Raw genomic sequence first — 20,243 nt, forward strand, 5'->3', positions numbered from 1 at the left:
TACTTCGAACATTCAAGAGGCTCTGAAAAACACTTCATCTGAACCGAGCTTCCGAGACCGACAGCGACAGCCACTGCCAAGACACCTGGAAACCAGGATACAAGAGAAGCGCAGACTTAGGAAAGAATGGCAAAAAACCAGGTGCCCAACGCTCCGTAGTCGACTAAACCGACTGGACGAAGAAATGAAAGAACTGCTTAGAAAACAGAGGACAGCTGAATGGGAGGAAAAGATGGACGCAGCGGTGGACAACGATGAAGCCCTGTATGGAATATGCAAGGCACTCACGAGCGAAGCCGTCCCTACCCTGCCACTGAGGACGGAGAGCGGTCTTATTTACGACCCGACACAAAGGGCGGAGCTGCTGGCTGACCACCTCGCCAGCACCTTTAGACCATTCCCAACAGTGGACAGAGCGCACGCCAGAGCGGTGGAGGTCACGCTCCAAGAAGTATTCGCCGGACCGCGCCCTCGGGAGGAAATCAAGGCGGTGTCCCCAGGGGAGCTAAAAAAGGCGATCAGAGACTTGAAGCCAAAGAAAGCGCCGGGGAATGACTCCATACCCAACCTGGCCCTAAGAAACTTGCACCGAAGAGCGGTTGCGGCGCTCTGCCGCGTATATAACGGGTGCCTTAGGCTGGGCCATGTCCCCCTGATGTGGAAGACTGCCGTTGTTGTGATGCTCCCCAAGCAGGGAAAGGACCAAACAAGGCCCGATGGGTACAGGCCCATATCTCTACTGCCCTCCATGTCCAAGGTGCTCGAACGACTGGTTTTGCGACGGTTCTCACCACACTTCACACCAAGAGAGGAGCAATTTGGGTTCCGGACAGAACACAGCACAACACTGCAACTGTCCAGAGTCATTCATTCCCTCGTAGCAGCCAAAAACAAAAAGGAAGCGGCAGTTGCAGTGTTCTTGGACATGGAGAAGGCCTTTGACAAGGTGTGGCACGAGGGCCTCCTATTCAAGTTGAGCAAGTTAAGCTGTCCACACTACGTCCTCAACTTCATTCGGAGCTTCCTGGAGGACCGGGCTTTTCAGGTCCGCATAGGTGGTGCCTTCTCCACCACTAGGAAGATTGAAGCCGGAGTCCCACAGGGCAGCTGCCTGTCACCGCACTTGTACGCCGTGTACACGGACGATATCCCGAACAGGGCGGACTCCCAATTATCCCTGTTCGCGGACGACACGGCGTACATAGCGACATCGCTCAACCGTAACCATGCCGCTATCAAGATGCAGAAAATGCTTGACGAGCTGCCGGAGTGGCTGGACAGATGGAGGCTCCGGGTGAATCCCAAGAAGTCGCAAGCAATTTGCATGGGTTGTGCTCCAAACCCGGCAAATGTAGAGTTCCAAGAGACAAGGATCCCATGGTCAAGCAAGGCCACGTATCTGGGGGTGGAGATTGACAGGCGCCTAGCCTTTAATCACCAAGCCCTGAAAGCCGCTCGCCAGGCACAGGTCGCAGCTGTGCGACTGAGACCGATTTTCACGTCCAGCTTGCCTACCAGACTGAAGCTGAGACTCTACAATACATACGTTAAACCCAAGATCTTGTACGCCGCTCCAGTCTGGTACGGCTACATCTCACAGGCCAGCAAAAAGAAAATAAAGACGGCTCAGTCGCGCACTCTGCGAGTTATCGTCGACGCCCCCAGATACGTCCGCAACTCCACTATTGAAAGGGACTTGGGAGTGGAGCCCCTCGAAAAGATCATCAAAGAGCAAGCAAAGAAAATCTTTGAAAAAGCCGATAGATCGAACTATGAGCACCTCCAAAGCATAGCACCTTGGAGAGCCAGCGTGATTGACGCGAAACCCTACCCGCGCGACTTGGCCCGGGACGAGGGGGATGCGTCGCCACCGCACACGGTCGCTGATCCGCACTCGCTGGGCCTCCCTTAAGGGTCTCACCCGGTGGGGCGGATCGCCCGGTTCGCGGAAACGCAAACCCCGAGTCGCCGTGGGCAGGTTGCCTGGGCGGGGGACTGCGTATAGAACACCACCAGAAACAACGCACAAGCGACAACTGAACAAATAACAGCCCCACAGATGTGGGGTTAACCCAGGGACCCTCCCGTAGTGGCGGGAGGCGAGAGACACCAGAGTTGGGGGGCGTAGCCCCGGTACTCTTTCCCCTCACCAGTGATGGTGGGAGCGAAGACCCCGAAGGCGCGGAGCGCACAAGCTTTCGGGCACGCAGCGAGTAAGCAAGTAAACGAGTAGAATAACGCAAGACAGTCGGCGATATGACAGGCCGCGGTAAAGGAGGCAAGGGGCTCGGAAAAGGTGGCGCTAAGCGGCACAGGAAGGTGCTCCGTGACAACATCCAGGGTATCACGAAGCCCGCGATCCGTCGTCTCGCTCGCAGGGGTGGCGTCAAGCGTATATCCGGTTTGATATACGAAGAGACGCGCGGCGTTCTCAAGGTATTCCTTGAGAACGTGATCCGTGACGCCGTCACTTACACCGAGCACGCAAAGAGGAAGACCGTCACCGCAATGGACGTCGTGTACGCGCTGAAACGTCAGGGACGTACCCTCTACGGATTCGGCGGTTAATTAATTGTGTTACTTCAAAGATCGTCCGTCCGTTCGTACGTACGTCAATAATTATTCCATGCAATCGATTCGGCGTTTTAATAATTATTATTCTTGGTACGAATAAAGATGGGCGTACGACCACCACGGCGATGATTTTGAAACAAACAAATTAACAACAAAAAGGCCCTTTTCAGGGCCGCATACGATTCATTAATTCCACAATATTATATATTATTGTATTATGGATATGTTTCCCCACGCGCGCAAAACTACAACACTCACTATCATTTCACTTGTACTCTATTATCTCTCTATTATTATGTGTGCTAAATTTCATTGTAATCGGTTCAACACATAGGTACATACATACATACGTCCATCCATCAACAACTTTTGCATTTATAATATTAAATAAAACTATTTCATTAGAAGAATTTAAAGTTAATGGCTACTGAATGATTACATTACTAAAATCTAAAATTCATCAGGTAGGTAAGTTTTCTGTTTATAATAGTAATATAATAATATTAATACATTTTATCATTCTCATAACAATATTATCATTATATTATTAGATATTTCGTTGTATGTTTCCGTTACTGCACAGTGGAAAACGTTTATAGTTAGGTTAGGTACCTACTATTAAAATGAATCACGTGCGGCCCTGAAAAGGGCCTTTTTTTTTAACATTCGATGTCCGATGACGTGTCCTCTGTGCTATGTCATGTTATGTTATGTTATTTCATATTGAAACCACACACCACACGACACGACACGAGACACGAACAATGCAAACAACAAACGGATCTTAGGCGCGTTCACCACGGATACGGCGGGCCAATTGAATGTCCTTTGGCATAATGGTCACTCTCTTAGCGTGTATAGCGCACAGATTGGTGTCTTCAAATAGACCTACGAGGTACGCTTCGCTCGCCTCCTGCAGGGCCATGACGGCCGAGCTCTGGAAGCGGAGGTCGGTCTTGAAGTCCTGCGCTATCTCACGGACGAGACGTTGGAACGGCAACTTGCGGATCAGTAGCTCAGTGCTCTTCTGGTAGCGACGAATCTCACGCAGAGCAACCGTGCCGGGCCTGTAGCGATGGGGCTTCTTCACGCCACCGGTTGCGGGCGCACTCTTGCGGGCCGCTTTGGTGGCGAGCTGCTTCCTCGGCGCCTTTCCACCGGTGGACTTGCGAGCGGTCTGCTTTGTGCGAGCCATTGTGACCGGGGGGCTTGTTCGAAATTCGAATTCACTATATTTATTATAGAGAAATAAAACAACAAATACGACCGCACGGAGAAGTGGTTGCGCTTCGAATGAATACGAAAACGCGTACGACGCCGTTTTTATAAACACATTAGGTACACTCGTCTCCGTTTCGTTATTCATCGTAGTCGAGTGCGAGAGAGACATCGATAAGTAACCGTTCGCGCGGTGTGTATGTCGAGAAAAGAGAGATAAAATAATAATAATCAAAGTTTTGTGTTGGATTTGCACGATTCCTGATGCAAAATTAACTACTCGAACTCGAAAACAAAAAAAAAAAAAGAAAAACGATCTTCAATGTGCAATGTGCAATCTGCACTGTCATAATATTGTCAATGTCATACACAGCCCATGTCATAATATTGTTATGTTCGTCATTATGGTATGGTCGTACTGGATCTATTCATTAAATTTACATGTACGGTCTTATCCAAAATGGATGGAAATTATTCTACTTTTTTATTTTACTTCATACATACTCTACATAGGTGCAAAGTTTCATAAAAATGCGTTCAAAAATAAAATATGTCTTGGTTATTGCTTGATTACAAGATTAAAGAATTATTATTTTCTACTTTTTAGTGGTAAGTATCTAACTTGAAAGCGTGTTTTTTAGTTTTTCAAACTATATTTATTTTACTTCATACTCTACATAGGTATTTTCGTATACCAAAACAAAACAGCACTAAAAAAAAAAATACCAACAAATACATAATACGTTCATAATATACCTAACTAGAAATTCGCCGCGGCCTCGTTCGGTTGCAAATTTTATGAACATTTAAAAATTATATCTATTAAAATAAACCGCATCAAAATCCGTTGCGCCGTTTTTGAGATCTCGAGTAATCTTCAAGTTGATTATTCCATAAGAAAGGAAAATTTCTATAAGATAGGAGAATTATCATAAGTCCGGAAAATTTCTATACGCCAGGAAAATTTCTATAAGTCAGGAACATTTATATAAGCCAGGAAAATTTCTATACGTCAGGAAAAATTTCTATAAGGTGGAAAAGGATAGGTTAGGTTAGGTTAGGTTAGGTTAGGTTAGGTTAGGAGAGGTTAGGTTAGGAGAGGTTAGGTTAGGTTAGGTTAGGTTAGGTTACGTTAGGTTACGTTACGTTAGGTTACGTTACGTTAGGTTAGGTTAGGTTAGGTTAGGTTACGTTAGGTTACGTTAGGTTAGGTTAGGTTAGGTTACGTTAGGTTACGTTAGGTTACGTTAGGTTACGTTAGGTTACGTTAGGTTACGTTAGGTTACGTTAGGTTACGTTAGGTTAGGTTAGGTTAGGTTAGGTTACGTTAGGTTACGTTAGGTTACGTTAGGTTACGTTACGTTAGGTTAGGTTAGGTTACGTTAGGTTACGTTAGGTTAGGTTACGTTAGGTTACGTTAGGTTACGTTAGGTTACGTTAGGTTACGTTAGGTTAGGTTAGGTTAGGTTAGGTTAGGTTAGGTTAGGTTACGTTAGGTTACGTTAGGTTAGGTTAGGTTAGGTTAGGTTAGGTTAGGTTACGTTACGTTAGGTTACGTTAGGTTACGTTAGGTTAGGTTAGGTTAGGTTAGGTTAGGTTAGGTTGGGTTAGGTTAGGTTAGGAAAAATTTTCTCAGTCCGGAAAATTTCCATACGCCAGGAAAATTTCTATACGTCCGGAAAAATACTACTGAACCGATTACAATGAAATTTAGCACACATATAGAAGGTAACTTGGATTAACACATAGGGTAGGTTTTATCCCGGAAATCCCGCGGGAACGGGAACTATGCGGGTTTTCCTTTGAAAACGCGGGCGAAGCCGCGGGCGGAAATCTAGTACAAAATATTAATTTACCAAAACTATTGCAAAACACAAAACTATATAAATATAACAGAAAATCGGTTTGAATGTCTGTCCGTGTGTGCTATATTCCCTATATAAATTTGTATAATTAAAACTAGAGAACCGATTTTGATGCGGTTTATTTCAATAGATAGGCTGCATCTCGAGGAAGCTTTTAGTATATATAATTTGTTACGTTCTGAACAATGCAGGCACAGCCGCGGGCGATAACTAATCAATCTACCATTTATTTGTTAAACAGTTATTAAAAAAAAAAAATAACTTCAAATTAACTGTACAAGTTTAATTATTTCTCCATTTAATAATTAATATTAATTTTTTGTTGTATATCAATTAAATTTACGTTTTGACATAAGGCTGAGGTAAAATAACAGTACAGACTACAGTCGAATTGGGAATCATCAAGGAGGATTTTATTTAATATCTTAACTTAATTAAAGATATGAAACCTTATTTGTGTTAAACTTTTTTATTTTTTTAAATTGACACCAATAAATCAAACTGACGATGTCTGTCAAAATAAATATAATATTGATTCAAAGATAGTACATGAAATCGCATTGCGTTGTTATATTAATATATAAGTAATAAAATGGTTGTGAGTGAAAAAAAATTATGTAACATGTATAAAAATATCGAGCCAAATCATGATGGTATATAATTTATTATGAATTTGTTTTTAGGATAACCGCAAAAATGTGCATGCATGTGCACACACAAATTAAGCATCGTCTTTATTTCTGGAAAGCATAATATGGAAACATAAAAACATAATATACAGTCGTCTCCAAAACCGAGAAAATTGAAAGGCAGGCAGCATTGAAAGGTATGGTAATTTTCCATCAATTGTTTGTTGTTATTATTATATATATTATATTACAAACAAACATAAAATGAAACGGAACGGATTTTGATGCGTTCAACAAGAAGGTTTATTATAAACTAAACATCTATAATAATTATGTATAATTTTTATCTATATCCTAATATTATAATAAGGAATATACTTGATAAGAAAGAATTATCGAAATCGGTTCAGCCGTTCACACGTGATGCCGTGACAACGCGAAACGGGTCTCATTTTTATATTGTACGTACCTACCTACCTACCTACCTACCTACCTATATAGATTTTTAGATTATATTTTATTCTTCTGTATAATCTAAACCAATTAAAGTTAAACTCCTACGAAACGGCTCGATCGATTCTCATGAAATGTTGTGTGCATATCGGGTTGGTAGATCTGACAATCATAATATTGTATCTACACTAATATTATAAAGAGGAAAACTTTGTTTGTTAATGAATAGGCTCATCATCAAAACTACTGGACCGATTTTGATGAAATTTGGCACAGACAATCTTTAGACGCTGAGAAAGAACATACATAGGCTACTTTTTATTATTGCGAAATAATATGTACCACGGGCGAAGCCCTAGTTTGTAAATAAAATAAAATAAATCATACCCACAAAATATGACCAACGTTAATAATTATTGTTGAACGTATAATTCGAAATTCGAATTTCAAAATTACTTACAAATTTAGGTTTTTTTTTTTCTCACTGCTGTTGTTCGTGTTGGAGAAACGTATTTTTGGCGTGTACACACACACACAATTCATTCATGAAATATATTGTGGCCCTGAAAAGGGCCGTTGTTGTTTTGATAGTATATAATAATAATAAACACAAAACGCGAGCGAGCGGGCGTTCGATAAGTCGAACACGCCACGCCGTTGTCCCGACGACCGCTCACCGCTCACTTGGAGCTCGTGTACTTGGTGACAGCCTTTGTGCCCTCGCTGACCGCGTGCTTGGCGAGCTCGCCGGGCAGCAGCAGCCGCACGGAGGTTTGCACCTCTCGCGACGTGATGGTCGACCGCTTGTTGTAGTGAGCGAGCCGGGACGCCTCCGCGGCGATGCGCTCGAAAATGTCGTTCACGAACGAGTTCATGATGGACATGGCCTTCGAGGAGATACCGGTGTCGGGGTGGACCTGCTTGAGCACCTTGTAAATGTAAATGGCGTAGCTCTCCTTCCTCTTGTGCTTCTTCTTTTTCTTGTCAGACTTCGAGATGTTCTTCTGCGCTTTGCCGGACTTCTTGGCGGCCTTTCCACTCGTTTTTGGCGGCATGTTGCTTGTTGTAGTATAAGTTCAATCAATAGAAACTGTATAAAATTTTTCGGTTCAAAAACCGGTCTAGATCGCGCCACACGGCGTTACGGCCGTCGGTTAGTAATGCGAGCTAGCACTTTTGGTTATCGGCCAATACCGTGGAGCGTAAGCGTCCCCTCCACACAGTGGGCGGTGAACATGCGGTGAATCATTTAGATGTTTACATTTGGCATTTTATTTATTTTTTTAAATCACATAAGGCTGAGGTAAAATAACAGTACAGACTACAGTCGAATTGGGAATCACCAAGGAGGATTTTATTTAATATCTTAACTTAATTAAAGATATGAAACCTTATTTGTGTTAAACTTTTCTTTTTTTTTTTAAATTGACACCAATAAATCAAACTGACGATGTCTGTCAAAATAATTATAATATTGATTCAAAGATAGTACATGAAATCGCATCGCGTTGTTATATTAATAATTAATATAATAAAATGGTTGTGAGTGAAAAAAATTATGTAACATGTATAAAAATATCGAGCTTAATCATGATGGTATATAATTTATTATTAATTTGTTTTTAGGATAACCACAAAAATGTGCATGCATGTGCACACACAAATTAAGCATCGTCTTTATTTCTGGAAAGCATAATATGGAAACATAAAAACATAATATACAGTCGTCTCCAAAACCGAGAAAATTGAAAGGCAGGCAGCATTGAAAGGTATGGTAATTTTCCATCAATTGTTTGTTGTTATCCATACTAATATTATAAATGCGAAAGTAACTCTGTCTGTATGTCTGTTACTCAATCACGCCTTAACTACTGAACCAATTTGCATGAAATTTGGTATACTTAGAGATATTTTGATACCCGAGAAAGGACATAAGATTAGAAGGTTTTATCCCGGAAATCCTACGGGAACGGGTTTTTCTTTAAATAAAATATCAAAATCAAATAAAATGATAAATAAATAAATCTATAGTATCCAAACAATAGCAAGTACCTATTTATTAAAAATTTTACTTGATTTAACATTTATTTAAATTTCCAGCTTACACAATACGAAGTATGAAAACAGTTGCTCGCCTCGCCAAACAGTTTCAATATTCCAAGTTTCCCGCTTGACGAAAACGATTAACGAACGAACATTATCTATAATTAATATTATAAAGCTGAAGAGTTTGTTTGTTTGTTTATTTGAACACGCTAATCTCAGGAACTACTAATCGAATTTCAGAAATTCTTTCGGTGTTAGATAGCCCATTTATCGAGGAAGGCTATTATAGGCTATATATAATCACGCTAAGACCAATAGGAGCGGAGCAATGCGGGTGAAACCGCGGGGCACAGCTAGTTATTATATATATTACAAACAAACATAAAATGGAACGGATTTTGATGCGTTCAACAAGAAGGTTTATTATAAACTAAACATCTATAATAATTATGTATAATTCTTATCTATATCCTAATATTATAAAGCTGAAGAGTTTGTTTGTTTGAACGCGCTAATCTCAGGAACTACTGATCAAATACAAAAATGCCATTATAAATTAAATTAAAAATACTCAAATGAATGTTACTTTTTTTTCATCGGGGTACCTACACGTCTTGTACACCTGGGTAGCGTTAATGAAATTCTAATATGGATACGGTTCTAGGGTTAAAGGCTATATTATAATATAATATTAAATGCGGGCGAAACACATAGATTAATATTATTCATGTTCTGGTACGTGTCAAATGGTAAACGATCACTGAAGAGATGAGAGTTTAGGCTGCTAGAAACTCTATCTATCGTTGTTGTCAAGACATATATTGCGGCCCTGAAAAGGGCCTTTTGAACAATTCATAATATTATGATGAACATACATAAAAATATGTAATTGTAGCGTTATTGGTAAATGCAATGCAATCCAATTAGGCCTTCTTCTCCGTCTTCTTGGGCAGCAGCACAGCCTGAATGTTAGGCAATACACCGCCCTGTGCTATGGTCACGCCGGAGAGGAGCTTGTTCAGCTCTTCGTCGTTACGTATGGCCAATTGCAGATGTCTCGGAATAATTCTAGTCTTCTTGTTGTCGCGCGCCGCGTTGCCGGCCAACTCGAGAACTTCAGCCGCCAGGTACTCCATCACGGCCGCCAGGTAGACCGGGGCACCGGCGCCCACGCGCTCAGCGTAATTGCCCTTCCTGAGCAATCTGTGAATACGGCCGACGGGGAACTGCAGACCGGCACGGTTGGAACGTGACTTTGCCTTCCCCTTCACTTTACCGCCTTTACCGCGTCCAGACATTATTTACCGTTTTCTTTGATAATATTATAATAAACGAAAAACTGATACGTACAACGATACGCGCCGATCACTAAAGTATGTTTTTTTTTTAAGACACCATCTGATTTAATATATAACGGCTACGCGTCCTAGTGATTGCGGTGGGCATGACGCCGTGAAATGCGAGCGAACACAAACGACGAGCGATGCGCAGTGAACACGACCGTGTCAAATAATAATAATTTATATTGTTATGTACATATTTTATTTATATTTTTATTTAAGCGAGGCTTCATCTCTTAACATACATGCAAAATGATATTTTTTTTTTTTTGATTCAGTGTACAGCATCCCCAAATATTATTATCTTCTTCTTCTTCTTTCTTCTTCTTCTTCTTATATATAAAAATGAATCGCAACATGTGTTGGTAAGCGCATAACTCGAGAACGGCTGAACCGATTTCGATAATTCTTTTTTTTTTATTATATTCCTTGAAGTACGAGGATGGTTCTTACGTAGAGAAAACGTAAACATGTACCACGGGCGAAGCCGGGGCGGACCGCTAGTTACTCATAATAATAATGATTAGTACGTACGTCACAATCTATGACGATGTCGAAAAGACAGTTTGTATCTGTACCGTGGTTGATTGTTTTTAAAGTAACTTGTCAGGTGACAGAAACAGACTGTGTTGTCTAGACAACCATCAATAATAATTAATAATTATTCATAGCAGTAGGTATGTATAGATTTTAGAGAGTAGGTATTTAGTAAGTTTCGGTAAAATGTACTATCGGGAGTCGGGCGTCGGGCGGGCGGTCGGTCGGGCGGCGTGCGCTGGTGTGGGGCGGGCGGGCGGTGTCTGTGCTGTGTCTGTGTCTGTGTCTGTGTCTGTGTCTGTGTCTGTCTGTGTGGTAGCGTGTTGCAGTGTGCGATGAATAGTTACATAATATTTTATTTTGCAAGTTGAAGGTAAAAAGTAACGTGTGTGTTTACCGTACGTATTACGTAGGTATATTTTGATGTTTTTTTATTTATTCCTTATTTCATTGCGCGTCGACGGAGCCCCGCTTCGCGGGGCTCCTATTTCTGTGTAGTTTTTTTTTAAGAAACCTAACCTAACCTAACCTAACCTAACCTAAACCTAAACCTAAACCTAAACCTAAACCTAAACCTAAACCTAAACCTAAACCTAAACCTAACCTAACGTAAAGCTGTAGATTAGTTAGTAGTAGATTTGATTTTCTTGTTGTTATTATATTGTGCATGCATGTTGCTAGTTGCTACTATAATATATTATGATGTTACATAACTATTATGTAATTTGTAAAATTGTAATAATTGTAGTTTTATTGTGTAGGTACCTACAAGTTGCTTGTTCGTCCTCGCAAATTGGAAGGAAACGTTAACGTTCGTAGTGAGTGCGCATTCGAAAATATATGTTAGCCCTGAGAAGGGCTTTTTGGCGATAGATAATATATAATATGTATCTATTTTGCTGAGACTTGTGCCCGATGCACTCGCCGTCGCCGCTGCACTGCATAACCAGTTCCAACCTTAACCTTCGTCGAAGTCGAATTAGGTTGCGCTTGCGCTTGCGATTGATCGATTGCACGCACACCACACGTTCACTTCTTGGACGCGGCCGAGGCTTTCTTGGCGGTGGCCGCTTTGGATTTTGGCGTTGCCGCTTTCTTCGGTTTCGGTGCCTTCGGCTTCTTCGTCGGCGGTTTGGCACTCCTCTTAGCCTTCGGCGCGGCGGCCGACGCTGCTGCGGCGGGTTTTGCGGCCGCCTTGCCCGCAGCCGGCGCCTTCTTGGCGGCCGCGGCGGGCTTCTTTCTGCCTGCAGCTACTTTCTTGTCTTTCACCGCTGACGCTTTCGACTTGGACGGCGAGGACGACGAGTCTGCGGCCGCTGCTGCGGCGGCGGCTGCCGCCGCCTTCTTGGACCTGCTGCCTGCGTTGACGGCCGTCTTTTTGGCGGCCGCTTGCGCCTTGCCACCGCCGCCAGATTTGCGCACCTTGACGGCCGCCGCCGCTCCGGAGCCCTTGCCGGCGGCTCCGCTCGACGGAGAGGTCTTCTTCTTGGCCGCGGAGGACTTTGACTCCAGTTTGAACGAGCCAGATGCGCCCTTGCCCTTCGTCTGAACGAGCGTGCCGGATTCGACGGCGCCCTTGAGATATCTCCTAATGAACGGCGCCAGTTTATCCGCGTCCACCTTGTACGTGGCCGATATGTACTTCTTGATCGCCTGCAGGGAAGAGCCGCTACGCTCTTTGAGATCGCTGATAGCAGTGTTCACCATTTCCGACGTCTTCGGGTGCGCCAATCTTGCTTTGGCCGCTTTCTTGGCTCCTCCCGACGCCGCTGCTGCTGCTGCTGCTGATGCTTTGGGCGCTTTCTTCGCGGGCGTCGACGCTGGCGCCGGAGTTTCAGTTTCGACTGCGGTGTCTGCCATTTTTGTTAATTAAAATTCAACTTTACGTCGACAATAGTATGTAATAATAATTAGTATATATAAGTAGTACTTAGTAGGTTTCACTGTATTCGACGTACGGTGTCGCTAGTGTAGGAATCGACTGGACGGTTTACCTCACGGGGAACCGTGCAATCGAGATACGTTTTCTCGCGGTCGCGCTTGAAACTTTTCACTAACATGCCTCCGTTCGAACGTATATTTTACGTGAAATTAACGTTTAAAAGTATACGTTTCACATGTTTCTCGTCCCTTTTGAGATCGGCCCTCGTAGTGTGCAAGCCCGCGCGACGCTCGAGGAGCGCATCGATAGCGATGGACGTTTAAATTTTGCCAAGGGCTATCCGCGTGCGCGGTGTCAACTTTAAAATTATCATTTCACCTGTAATTAAACCGATTGTCGTTTCGAAAAAGGCTCTCTCAATACACTGATATACAGACGTTAAGGTGAAACTATTCGTAATCGCCATATAATATGTTTGCGACGGTTTTTAGGGGGATGAATGTGACCTGTTGTAGAACAGCATAACGCAAACGACGACCGCGCGGCCGGCTACACACACAGTTCGGCGATCGGTCGAATATGTTTAACGTCCTTTAAATACAAAAATAATAACAATACGAATGTGCCACAATAACGAAATGACAATATTATAAATAAATGTCACATATTTGTCACAATATTATATTCACAGTCACAGGTACTAACAGCTAGTAGGTACATAGTACGCACACCACACCGCAACGCCCGCACGTTTTAATATTGTCAAAATATTATATAGGCCGCGCGAGAACGAGACTACGATTCACAATTGCGTATTTATTATAATATTATTATTGTGTTAACTTAATATCGTCGCATAATAACGCATAATAAGCAATACCTAAATAATAGACAGAGGAGTAGTAACAATATTATGACGAATCGATAATAACACGAATGTAGGTAGTTAATTAATAGTTTATTATTTACCTAATCATTAAGTTACTTATATATAATATCATCATCATCAACTGCAATTACGATTAATTCAATAGCGACAATGACGTATCCATGTTTTGATGAATTATTATTGTCGTACCGTTGTAGATTCCTTAAATCTTCGTAATGCACCTGAGCGCAGTAAACATCGATTAAAGTGAAGCATTCGATTCTAGATGTCAGATTTCGATTTTTAGAGTAACGTCTCTGGTATTTATTATGTTTAGAATGGTTTATCAGTAAAATGAAATCTTAAAAAAAAAAAAATACTTTTATCGGTCATTATTATTATAATTAATATTATGTAGTCGTAATTGAAAAAAGTTAAGCAAATGTGCAGTTCTAACAAAACGAAATATCTTGTTATTCTATGTCGTCGTTACTAGGTTACGTTGTTGAATTTTGTTGAACTGTCAAATGTTGCCTATTTTAAAATGGCTCTACTATACTTAATAACTACGAGGGATCTATATTTATAGATAGAGAGTTGGTTAATAATAATTACTTATTTAATTTGCTGTGTCGATTTTTATTTTTTTTTTTCAACAGGATAAAACCTATCCTATGTGTTAATCCAAGTTCATTGTAATCAGTTCAGTAATATTTGCGTGAAATAGTAACATTTATAATATTAGAAGGATAATGATAACAACACAAGTAAGTTAATTAAGTAATGACGATCTATTATATACATTTCAAAAAATTTCAAGCTACTTATTTATATAATAATTCACAAAAATTACATTAATATGAAATTTGACACATGCCATACCTACCCTGTTAATGTCTAGTGTAAATGTGATAGTATTTTTATTTTTTATTCCTCCGTATGTATGACGTCATCATCACATTTATCGTTATTTTTTTTTTTATTTAATTTCTCTTAAAATATGCGATTAAAAAATGAAATGTTGTCAATTGTTGTGATTGAGTTATTATTATTATTATTCAAAGATTATTAACGCAGTCCCTCGATATGCACGATATATCTATCCGTCTCCGTCGCGCGTCGAGGGCGAGCCGAGCGAAACGCGTGTATAATGTGTGTGTATAAAAGTCCGACATGAAATGGCGCGGAGCGCAGGATTCGCCGAGTCGACGTCTAGCACACACGGGTTCACGCACACGACTGAGGTTACCGAGGATTTTGTTGCTGCAAAATTTTTCGCCGTAACCGCCAGGAGTTGGAAGCCTTCACATTAGATTCCGGAGGGAAGGTTTATTCTCGCCTCCTCACATTTCCCGGCCTCCCACAAGCGGGTCTCACCGGGAAACGTGAGGAGGAGGGGCTGTAGATCCCCCTCCTGGGACCGTGTGGTCGCTCCCCAAACTCTTCGTAGCAAGAGTGTATCTAGATCCAAGGCCCTTTTCAGGGCCAAACTGCATTTCAACGGTGTGAAATATCATTCTTATCGCTGAAATGAAGCCACGCAAACGCGCCCCCAGACTGGCAAGCTCCAGTCAAGCGCCACCTGGCGGACAATCTGCGAACCCGCGGGTTTACCGTCAAGAGAGCCGCGGCACCGAAGCGCCACCTAACGTTCGAGTTACGGATACTGGAATGGAGGTCGACCGTACGGAGAGCCGCAGAGACATCGAAACCGAGGTTGACCGAGCGGAGAGCCGCAGAGGTACTGAAACCGCGGTCGACCGAGCGGAGAGCCGCTCATCAAAAAGCAGCCCTATGGAGGGTGATGGGAGCTCCAATGAGGAAGAACCAGAACCCTATAAGCAGCCTACTTCGGCAAAAAACGCCGGCGAAATTTTATCCCCACGTGCCCGCTTAGAAAAGGACATTGAAATCACAAGACGGCTCGTCTTGATGGGTGCCTTTTCTGAAGAAATGAACACTGCGATGGCCGCACACATAAAAAAGAAGAAGGATCAAATAATGAACTTGAAGTCGCAGCCGATTCCAGAGGAGGAGAGGACTGCAATCGAGGATGCGAGGGAACCCCCCCCCACCCCGACGGATACCCCCTTGCGGCGCCCCCGCTCCGCAAGCGATGAACTCGAGGTAGAGAACGAGAGGCCGAAGAAGCGACTTATCCCAGAAACGCCAACATACGCGAAGGTCGCGGGATCCCCCCCACCCCCCGCGGGAGATCAACCACCGCCTGTAACACAGGGCACCTCCGCCGTTGCCACCAAAAAAGAGAAGTATCCGCCAATAGTCGTGGATGAGCTCCCCGACTGGTCGGCCCACTTCCGAAAATTGAAACAGATCCTAGGAAGGAATCCTAGCGCCCGCCCATACGGGAAAGGCATCCGATTTATGCCTGAGGATGGCGACGAATTCCGAGTCATCCAGAACTACTTGGATGGGCTCGAAAATATCGCGTGGCACGCGTACACGCCGCCACAAGAAAGAAATCTTAAGGTCGCAATACGCGGCCTCCCAAGCCAGACGCCCCCAGAGGAAATAATCGAGGCTTTCAGAGAACTGGGACACACGGCGGAGTATGCACGACCAATAAGGGCGAGAAAGGGTCGGCCCGGCTGCATTTTTTTCGCCATCATCAAAAGAGAAGCGGACACCACCCCGGCCATATACAACATTAATGAAATGTTGTGTATGCCGGGGGTCAAGATTGAAGCCTGGCGAGCGAAGAAGGGGCCGGCGCAATGCCACCGGTGCCAAAAGTTCCGTCACTCATCACACAATTGTCACCGTCAAATTGCGTGCGTAAGATGCGGGGAGGCGCACGCGGCGAGGGAGTGCAGCCGCCCTAAGGACATACCAGCGACCTGCGCCAACTGCGGAGGGCCGCACCCTGCTAACAATGCCTCCTGCCCAGTTTTTAAGCGAGAGGCTAGGAATAGGAAGGCCGGTCCCACGGCCTCAACGAGACCACCACCGAAGGGGAAACCTAAGGACCCCCCCGCCCCGATGACCGTAGAACCCGTCCCACTGGGGGAACAAACGGGCGCTTCATTAATGGCCGTGGCAAACATGCCCAAAGCGGTAGCGGCGGCCACACAGGGGAAAAAGAAGAAGTCCAAGAAGAAGAAGAAGAAGAATGAAGCGCCGCCATCCAACGTAGAACCCAATGAGGTGCCGCAAGCCGCCCAAACAGTCGGTCGAGCTGCAGCAGCAGCCGAAGACAAACAAAAGAAACCGAGAGCAAGAGAGTTCCCACGCCAAACGCGCCACGACCCGCCCCGTCAGAGGGAGGAGGTGGCCGTACTGGTCCAAATACTAATAGATGTCTTAGATGCGATCCAAAAGGACGAAAGCCCAGTGACGGCGGTCGTCCAGGGACTCTCCAAGATTCTTGAGCTCCACAATGGAAGATAGAAAGCTAGCGCGACTGATGCGTAGCCCTGCCCGCGCGACTTGGCCCGGGACGAAGGGGACGCGTCGCCACCGCGCATGGTCGCTGATCCGCACTCGCTGGGCTTCCCGTAAGGGTCTCACCCGGTGGGGCGGATCGCCCAGTCAGCGGAAATGCGGACCCCGAGTCGCCGTGGGCAGGTTGCCTGGGCGGGGGACTGCGTATCTAGAACACCACCAGAAACAACGCACAAGCGACAATTAAACAAATAACAGCCCCACAGATGTGGGGTTAATCCAGGGACCCTCCCGTAGTGGCGGGAGGCGAGAGACACTAGAGTTGGGGGGCTTAGCCCCGGTACTCTTTCCCCTCACCAGTGATGGTGGGAGCGAAGACCCCCGAAGCGCGGAGCGCACAAGCTTTCGGGCACGCAGCGAGTAAGCAAGTAAACGAGTAGAATAACGCAAGACAGTCGGCGATATGACAGGCCGCGGTAAAGGAGGCAAGGGGCTCGGAAAAGGTGGCGCTAAGCGGCACAGGAAGGTGCTCCGTGACAACATCCAGGGTATCACGAAGCCCGCGATCCGTCGTCTCGCTCGCAGGGGTGGCGTCAAGCGTATATCCGGTTTGATATACGAAGAGACGCGCGGCGTTCTCAAGGTATTCCTTGAGAACGTGATCCGTGACGCCGTCACTTACACCGAGCACGCAAAGAGGAAGACCGTCACCGCAATGGACGTCGTGTACGCGCTGAAACGTCAGGGACGTACCCTCTACGGATTCGGCGGTTAATTAATTGTGTTACTTCAAAGATCGTCCGTCCGTTCGTACGTACGTCAATAATTATTCCATGCAATCGATTCGGCGTTTTAATAATTATTATTCTTGGTACGAATAAAGATGGGCGTACGACCACCACGGCGATGATTTTGAAACAAACAAATTAACAACAAAAAGGCCCTTTTCAGGGCCGCATACGATTCATTAATTCCACAATATTATATATTATTGTATTATGGATATGTTTCCCCACGCGCGCAAAACTACAACACTCACTATCATTTCACTTGTACTCTATTATCTCTCTATTATTATGTGTGCTAAATTTCATTGTAATCGGTTCAACACATAGGTACATACATACATACGTCCATCCATCAACAACTTTTGCATTTATAATATTAAATAAAACTATTTCATTAGAAGAATTTAAAGTTAATGGCTACTGAATGATTACATTACTAAAATCTAAAATTCATCAGGTAGGTAAGTTTTCTGTTTATAATAGTAATATAATAATATTAATACATTTTATCATTCTCATAACAATATTATCATTATATTATTAGATATTTCGTTGTATGTTTCCGTTACTGCACAGTGGAAAACGTTTATAGTTAGGTTAGGTACCTACTATTAAAATGAATCACGTGCGGCCCTGAAAAGGGCCTTTTTTTTTAACATTCGATGTCCGATGACGTGTCCTCTGTGCTATGTCATGTTATGTTATGTTATTTCATATTGAAACCACACACCACACGACACGACACGAGACACGAACAATGCAAACAACAAACGGATCTTAGGCGCGTTCACCACGGATACGGCGGGCCAATTGAATGTCCTTTGGCATAATGGTCACTCTCTTAGCGTGTATAGCGCACAGATTGGTGTCTTCAAATAGACCTACGAGGTACGCTTCGCTCGCCTCCTGCAGGGCCATGACGGCCGAGCTCTGGAAGCGGAGGTCGGTCTTGAAGTCCTGCGCTATCTCACGGACGAGACGTTGGAACGGCAACTTGCGGATCAGTAGCTCAGTGCTCTTCTGGTAGCGACGAATCTCACGCAGAGCAACCGTGCCGGGCCTGTAGCGATGGGGCTTCTTCACGCCACCGGTTGCGGGCGCACTCTTGCGGGCCGCTTTGGTGGCGAGCTGCTTCCTCGGCGCCTTTCCACCGGTGGACTTGCGAGCGGTCTGCTTTGTGCGAGCCATTGTGACCGGGGGGCTTGTTCGAAATTCGAATTCACTATATTTATTATAGAGAAATAAAACAACAAATACGACCGCACGGAGAAGTGGTTGCGCTTCGAATGAATACGAAAACGCGTACGACGCCGTTTTTATAAACACATTAGGTACACTCGTCTCCGTTTCGTTATTCATCGTAGTCGAGTGCGAGAGAGACATCGATAAGTAACCGTTCGCGCGGTGTGTATGTCGAGAAAAGAGAGATAAAATAATAATAATCAAAGTTTTGTGTTGGATTTGCACGATTCCTGATGCAAAATTAACTACTCGAACTCGAAAACAAAAAAAAAAAAAGAAAAACGATCTTCAATGTGCAATGTGCAATCTGCACTGTCATAATATTGTCAATGTCATACACAGCCCATGTCATAATATTGTTATGTTCGTCATTATGGTATGGTCGTACTGGATCTATTCATTAAATTTACATGTACGGTCTTATCCAAAATGGATGGAAATTATTCTACTTTTTTATTTTACTTCATACATACTCTACATAGGTGCAAAGTTTCATAAAAATGCGTTCAAAAATAAAATATGTCTTGGTTATTGCTTGATTACAAGATTAAAGAATTATTATTTTCTACTTTTTAGTGGTAAGTATCTAACTTGAAAGCGTGTTTTTTAGTTTTTCAAACTATATTTATTTTACTTCATACTCTACATAGGTATTTTCGTATACCAAAACAAAACAGCACTAAAAAAAAAAATACCAACAAATACATAATACGTTCATAATATACCTAACTAGAAATTCGCCGCGGCCTCGTTCGGTTGCAAATTTTATGAACATTTAAAAATTATATCTATTAAAATAAACCGCATCAAAATCCGTTGCGCCGTTTTTGAGATCTCGAGTAATCTTCAAGTTGATTATTCCATAAGAAAGGAAAATTTCTATAAGATAGGAGAATTATCATAAGTCCGGAAAATTTCTATACGCCAGGAAAATTTCTATAAGTCAGGAACATTTATATAAGCCAGGAAAATTTCTATACGTCAGGAAAAATTTCTATAAGGTGGAAAAGGATAGGTTAGGTTAGGTTAGGTTAGGTTAGGTTAGGTTAGGAGAGGTTAGGTTAGGAGAGGTTAGGTTAGGTTAGGTTAGGTTAGGTTACGTTAGGTTACGTTACGTTAGGTTACGTTACGTTAGGTTAGGTTAGGTTAGGTTAGGTTACGTTAGGTTACGTTAGGTTAGGTTAGGTTAGGTTACGTTAGGTTACGTTAGGTTACGTTAGGTTACGTTAGGTTACGTTAGGTTACGTTAGGTTACGTTAGGTTACGTTAGGTTAGGTTAGGTTAGGTTAGGTTACGTTAGGTTACGTTAGGTTACGTTAGGTTACGTTACGTTAGGTTAGGTTAGGTTACGTTAGGTTACGTTAGGTTAGGTTACGTTAGGTTACGTTAGGTTACGTTA

General features: G+C 43.4%; 7 protein-coding genes across 7 annotated transcripts; 2 read left to right on the forward strand and 5 right to left on the reverse strand.

Annotated features, from left to right (window-relative positions):
- Nucleotides 1-2,187: 2,187 nt before the first annotated feature.
- Nucleotides 2,188-2,830, forward strand: LOC149475643 (histone H4). Its single transcript, XM_089712547.1, has one exon. It carries the CDS (start codon nucleotides 2,257-2,259, stop codon nucleotides 2,566-2,568), a length of 312 nt encoding a protein of 103 aa, XP_089568673.1. The 5' UTR covers nucleotides 2,188-2,256; the 3' UTR covers nucleotides 2,569-2,830.
- A 297-nt stretch (nucleotides 2,831-3,127) lies between these two features.
- LOC149475644 (histone H3) lies at nucleotides 3,128-3,884 on the reverse strand. Its single transcript, XM_089712527.1, has one exon. The coding sequence runs from the start codon at nucleotides 3,767-3,769 to the stop codon at nucleotides 3,359-3,361; it is 411 nt and encodes a 136-aa protein (XP_089568653.1). The 5' UTR covers nucleotides 3,770-3,884; the 3' UTR covers nucleotides 3,128-3,358.
- Nucleotides 3,885-7,294: 3,410 nt separating this feature from the next.
- LOC149475645 (histone H2B) lies at nucleotides 7,295-7,815 on the reverse strand. Its single transcript, XM_089712726.1, has one exon. The coding sequence runs from the start codon at nucleotides 7,792-7,794 to the stop codon at nucleotides 7,420-7,422; it is 375 nt and encodes a 124-aa protein (XP_089568852.1). The 5' UTR covers nucleotides 7,795-7,815; the 3' UTR covers nucleotides 7,295-7,419.
- Nucleotides 7,816-9,520: 1,705 nt separating this feature from the next.
- LOC149475646 (histone H2A) lies at nucleotides 9,521-10,116 on the reverse strand. The gene has a single exon (XM_089712587.1). The coding sequence runs from the start codon at nucleotides 10,081-10,083 to the stop codon at nucleotides 9,709-9,711; it is 375 nt and encodes a 124-aa protein (XP_089568713.1). The 5' UTR covers nucleotides 10,084-10,116; the 3' UTR covers nucleotides 9,521-9,708.
- Nucleotides 10,117-11,664: 1,548 nt separating this feature from the next.
- On the reverse strand, nucleotides 11,665-12,605 carry LOC149475647 (uncharacterized). Its single transcript, XM_089713150.1, has one exon. The coding sequence runs from the start codon at nucleotides 12,520-12,522 to the stop codon at nucleotides 11,692-11,694; it is 831 nt and encodes a 276-aa protein (XP_089569276.1). The 5' UTR covers nucleotides 12,523-12,605; the 3' UTR covers nucleotides 11,665-11,691.
- Nucleotides 12,606-17,222: 4,617 nt separating this feature from the next.
- Nucleotides 17,223-17,851, forward strand: LOC149475648 (histone H4). Its single transcript, XM_089712708.1, has one exon. The coding sequence runs from the start codon at nucleotides 17,278-17,280 to the stop codon at nucleotides 17,587-17,589; it is 312 nt and encodes a 103-aa protein (XP_089568834.1). The 5' UTR covers nucleotides 17,223-17,277; the 3' UTR covers nucleotides 17,590-17,851.
- A 297-nt stretch (nucleotides 17,852-18,148) lies between these two features.
- On the reverse strand, nucleotides 18,149-18,905 carry LOC149475649 (histone H3). Its single transcript, XM_089712525.1, has one exon. The coding sequence runs from the start codon at nucleotides 18,788-18,790 to the stop codon at nucleotides 18,380-18,382; it is 411 nt and encodes a 136-aa protein (XP_089568651.1). The 5' UTR covers nucleotides 18,791-18,905; the 3' UTR covers nucleotides 18,149-18,379.
- Nucleotides 18,906-20,243: the final 1,338 nt, after the last annotated feature.

This window comes from Colias philodice, chromosome 29 (genome assembly GCF_061535455.1).
Source record: "Colias philodice isolate Cphi_HAF_F1 chromosome 29, ilColPhil1 Martin Lab GWU primary, whole genome shotgun sequence".
Lineage (NCBI taxonomy): Eukaryota > Metazoa > Arthropoda > Insecta > Lepidoptera > Pieridae > Colias > Colias philodice.

What these genes read in the sequence shown, in the direction of transcription:
- LOC149475643 (XM_089712547.1), top strand. Translation starts at nt 2,257, where the DNA reads ATGACAGGCCGCGGTAAAGGAGGCAAGGGGCTCGGAAAAGGTGGCGCT.
- LOC149475644 (XM_089712527.1), bottom strand. Translation starts at nt 3,769, where the DNA reads ATGGCTCGCACAAAGCAGACCGCTCGCAAGTCCACCGGTGGAAAGGCG.
- LOC149475645 (XM_089712726.1), bottom strand. Translation starts at nt 7,794, where the DNA reads ATGCCGCCAAAAACGAGTGGAAAGGCCGCCAAGAAGTCCGGCAAAGCG.
- LOC149475646 (XM_089712587.1), bottom strand. Translation starts at nt 10,083, where the DNA reads ATGTCTGGACGCGGTAAAGGCGGTAAAGTGAAGGGGAAGGCAAAGTCA.
- LOC149475647 (XM_089713150.1), bottom strand. Translation starts at nt 12,522, where the DNA reads ATGGCAGACACCGCAGTCGAAACTGAAACTCCGGCGCCAGCGTCGACG.
- LOC149475648 (XM_089712708.1), top strand. Translation starts at nt 17,278, where the DNA reads ATGACAGGCCGCGGTAAAGGAGGCAAGGGGCTCGGAAAAGGTGGCGCT.
- LOC149475649 (XM_089712525.1), bottom strand. Translation starts at nt 18,790, where the DNA reads ATGGCTCGCACAAAGCAGACCGCTCGCAAGTCCACCGGTGGAAAGGCG.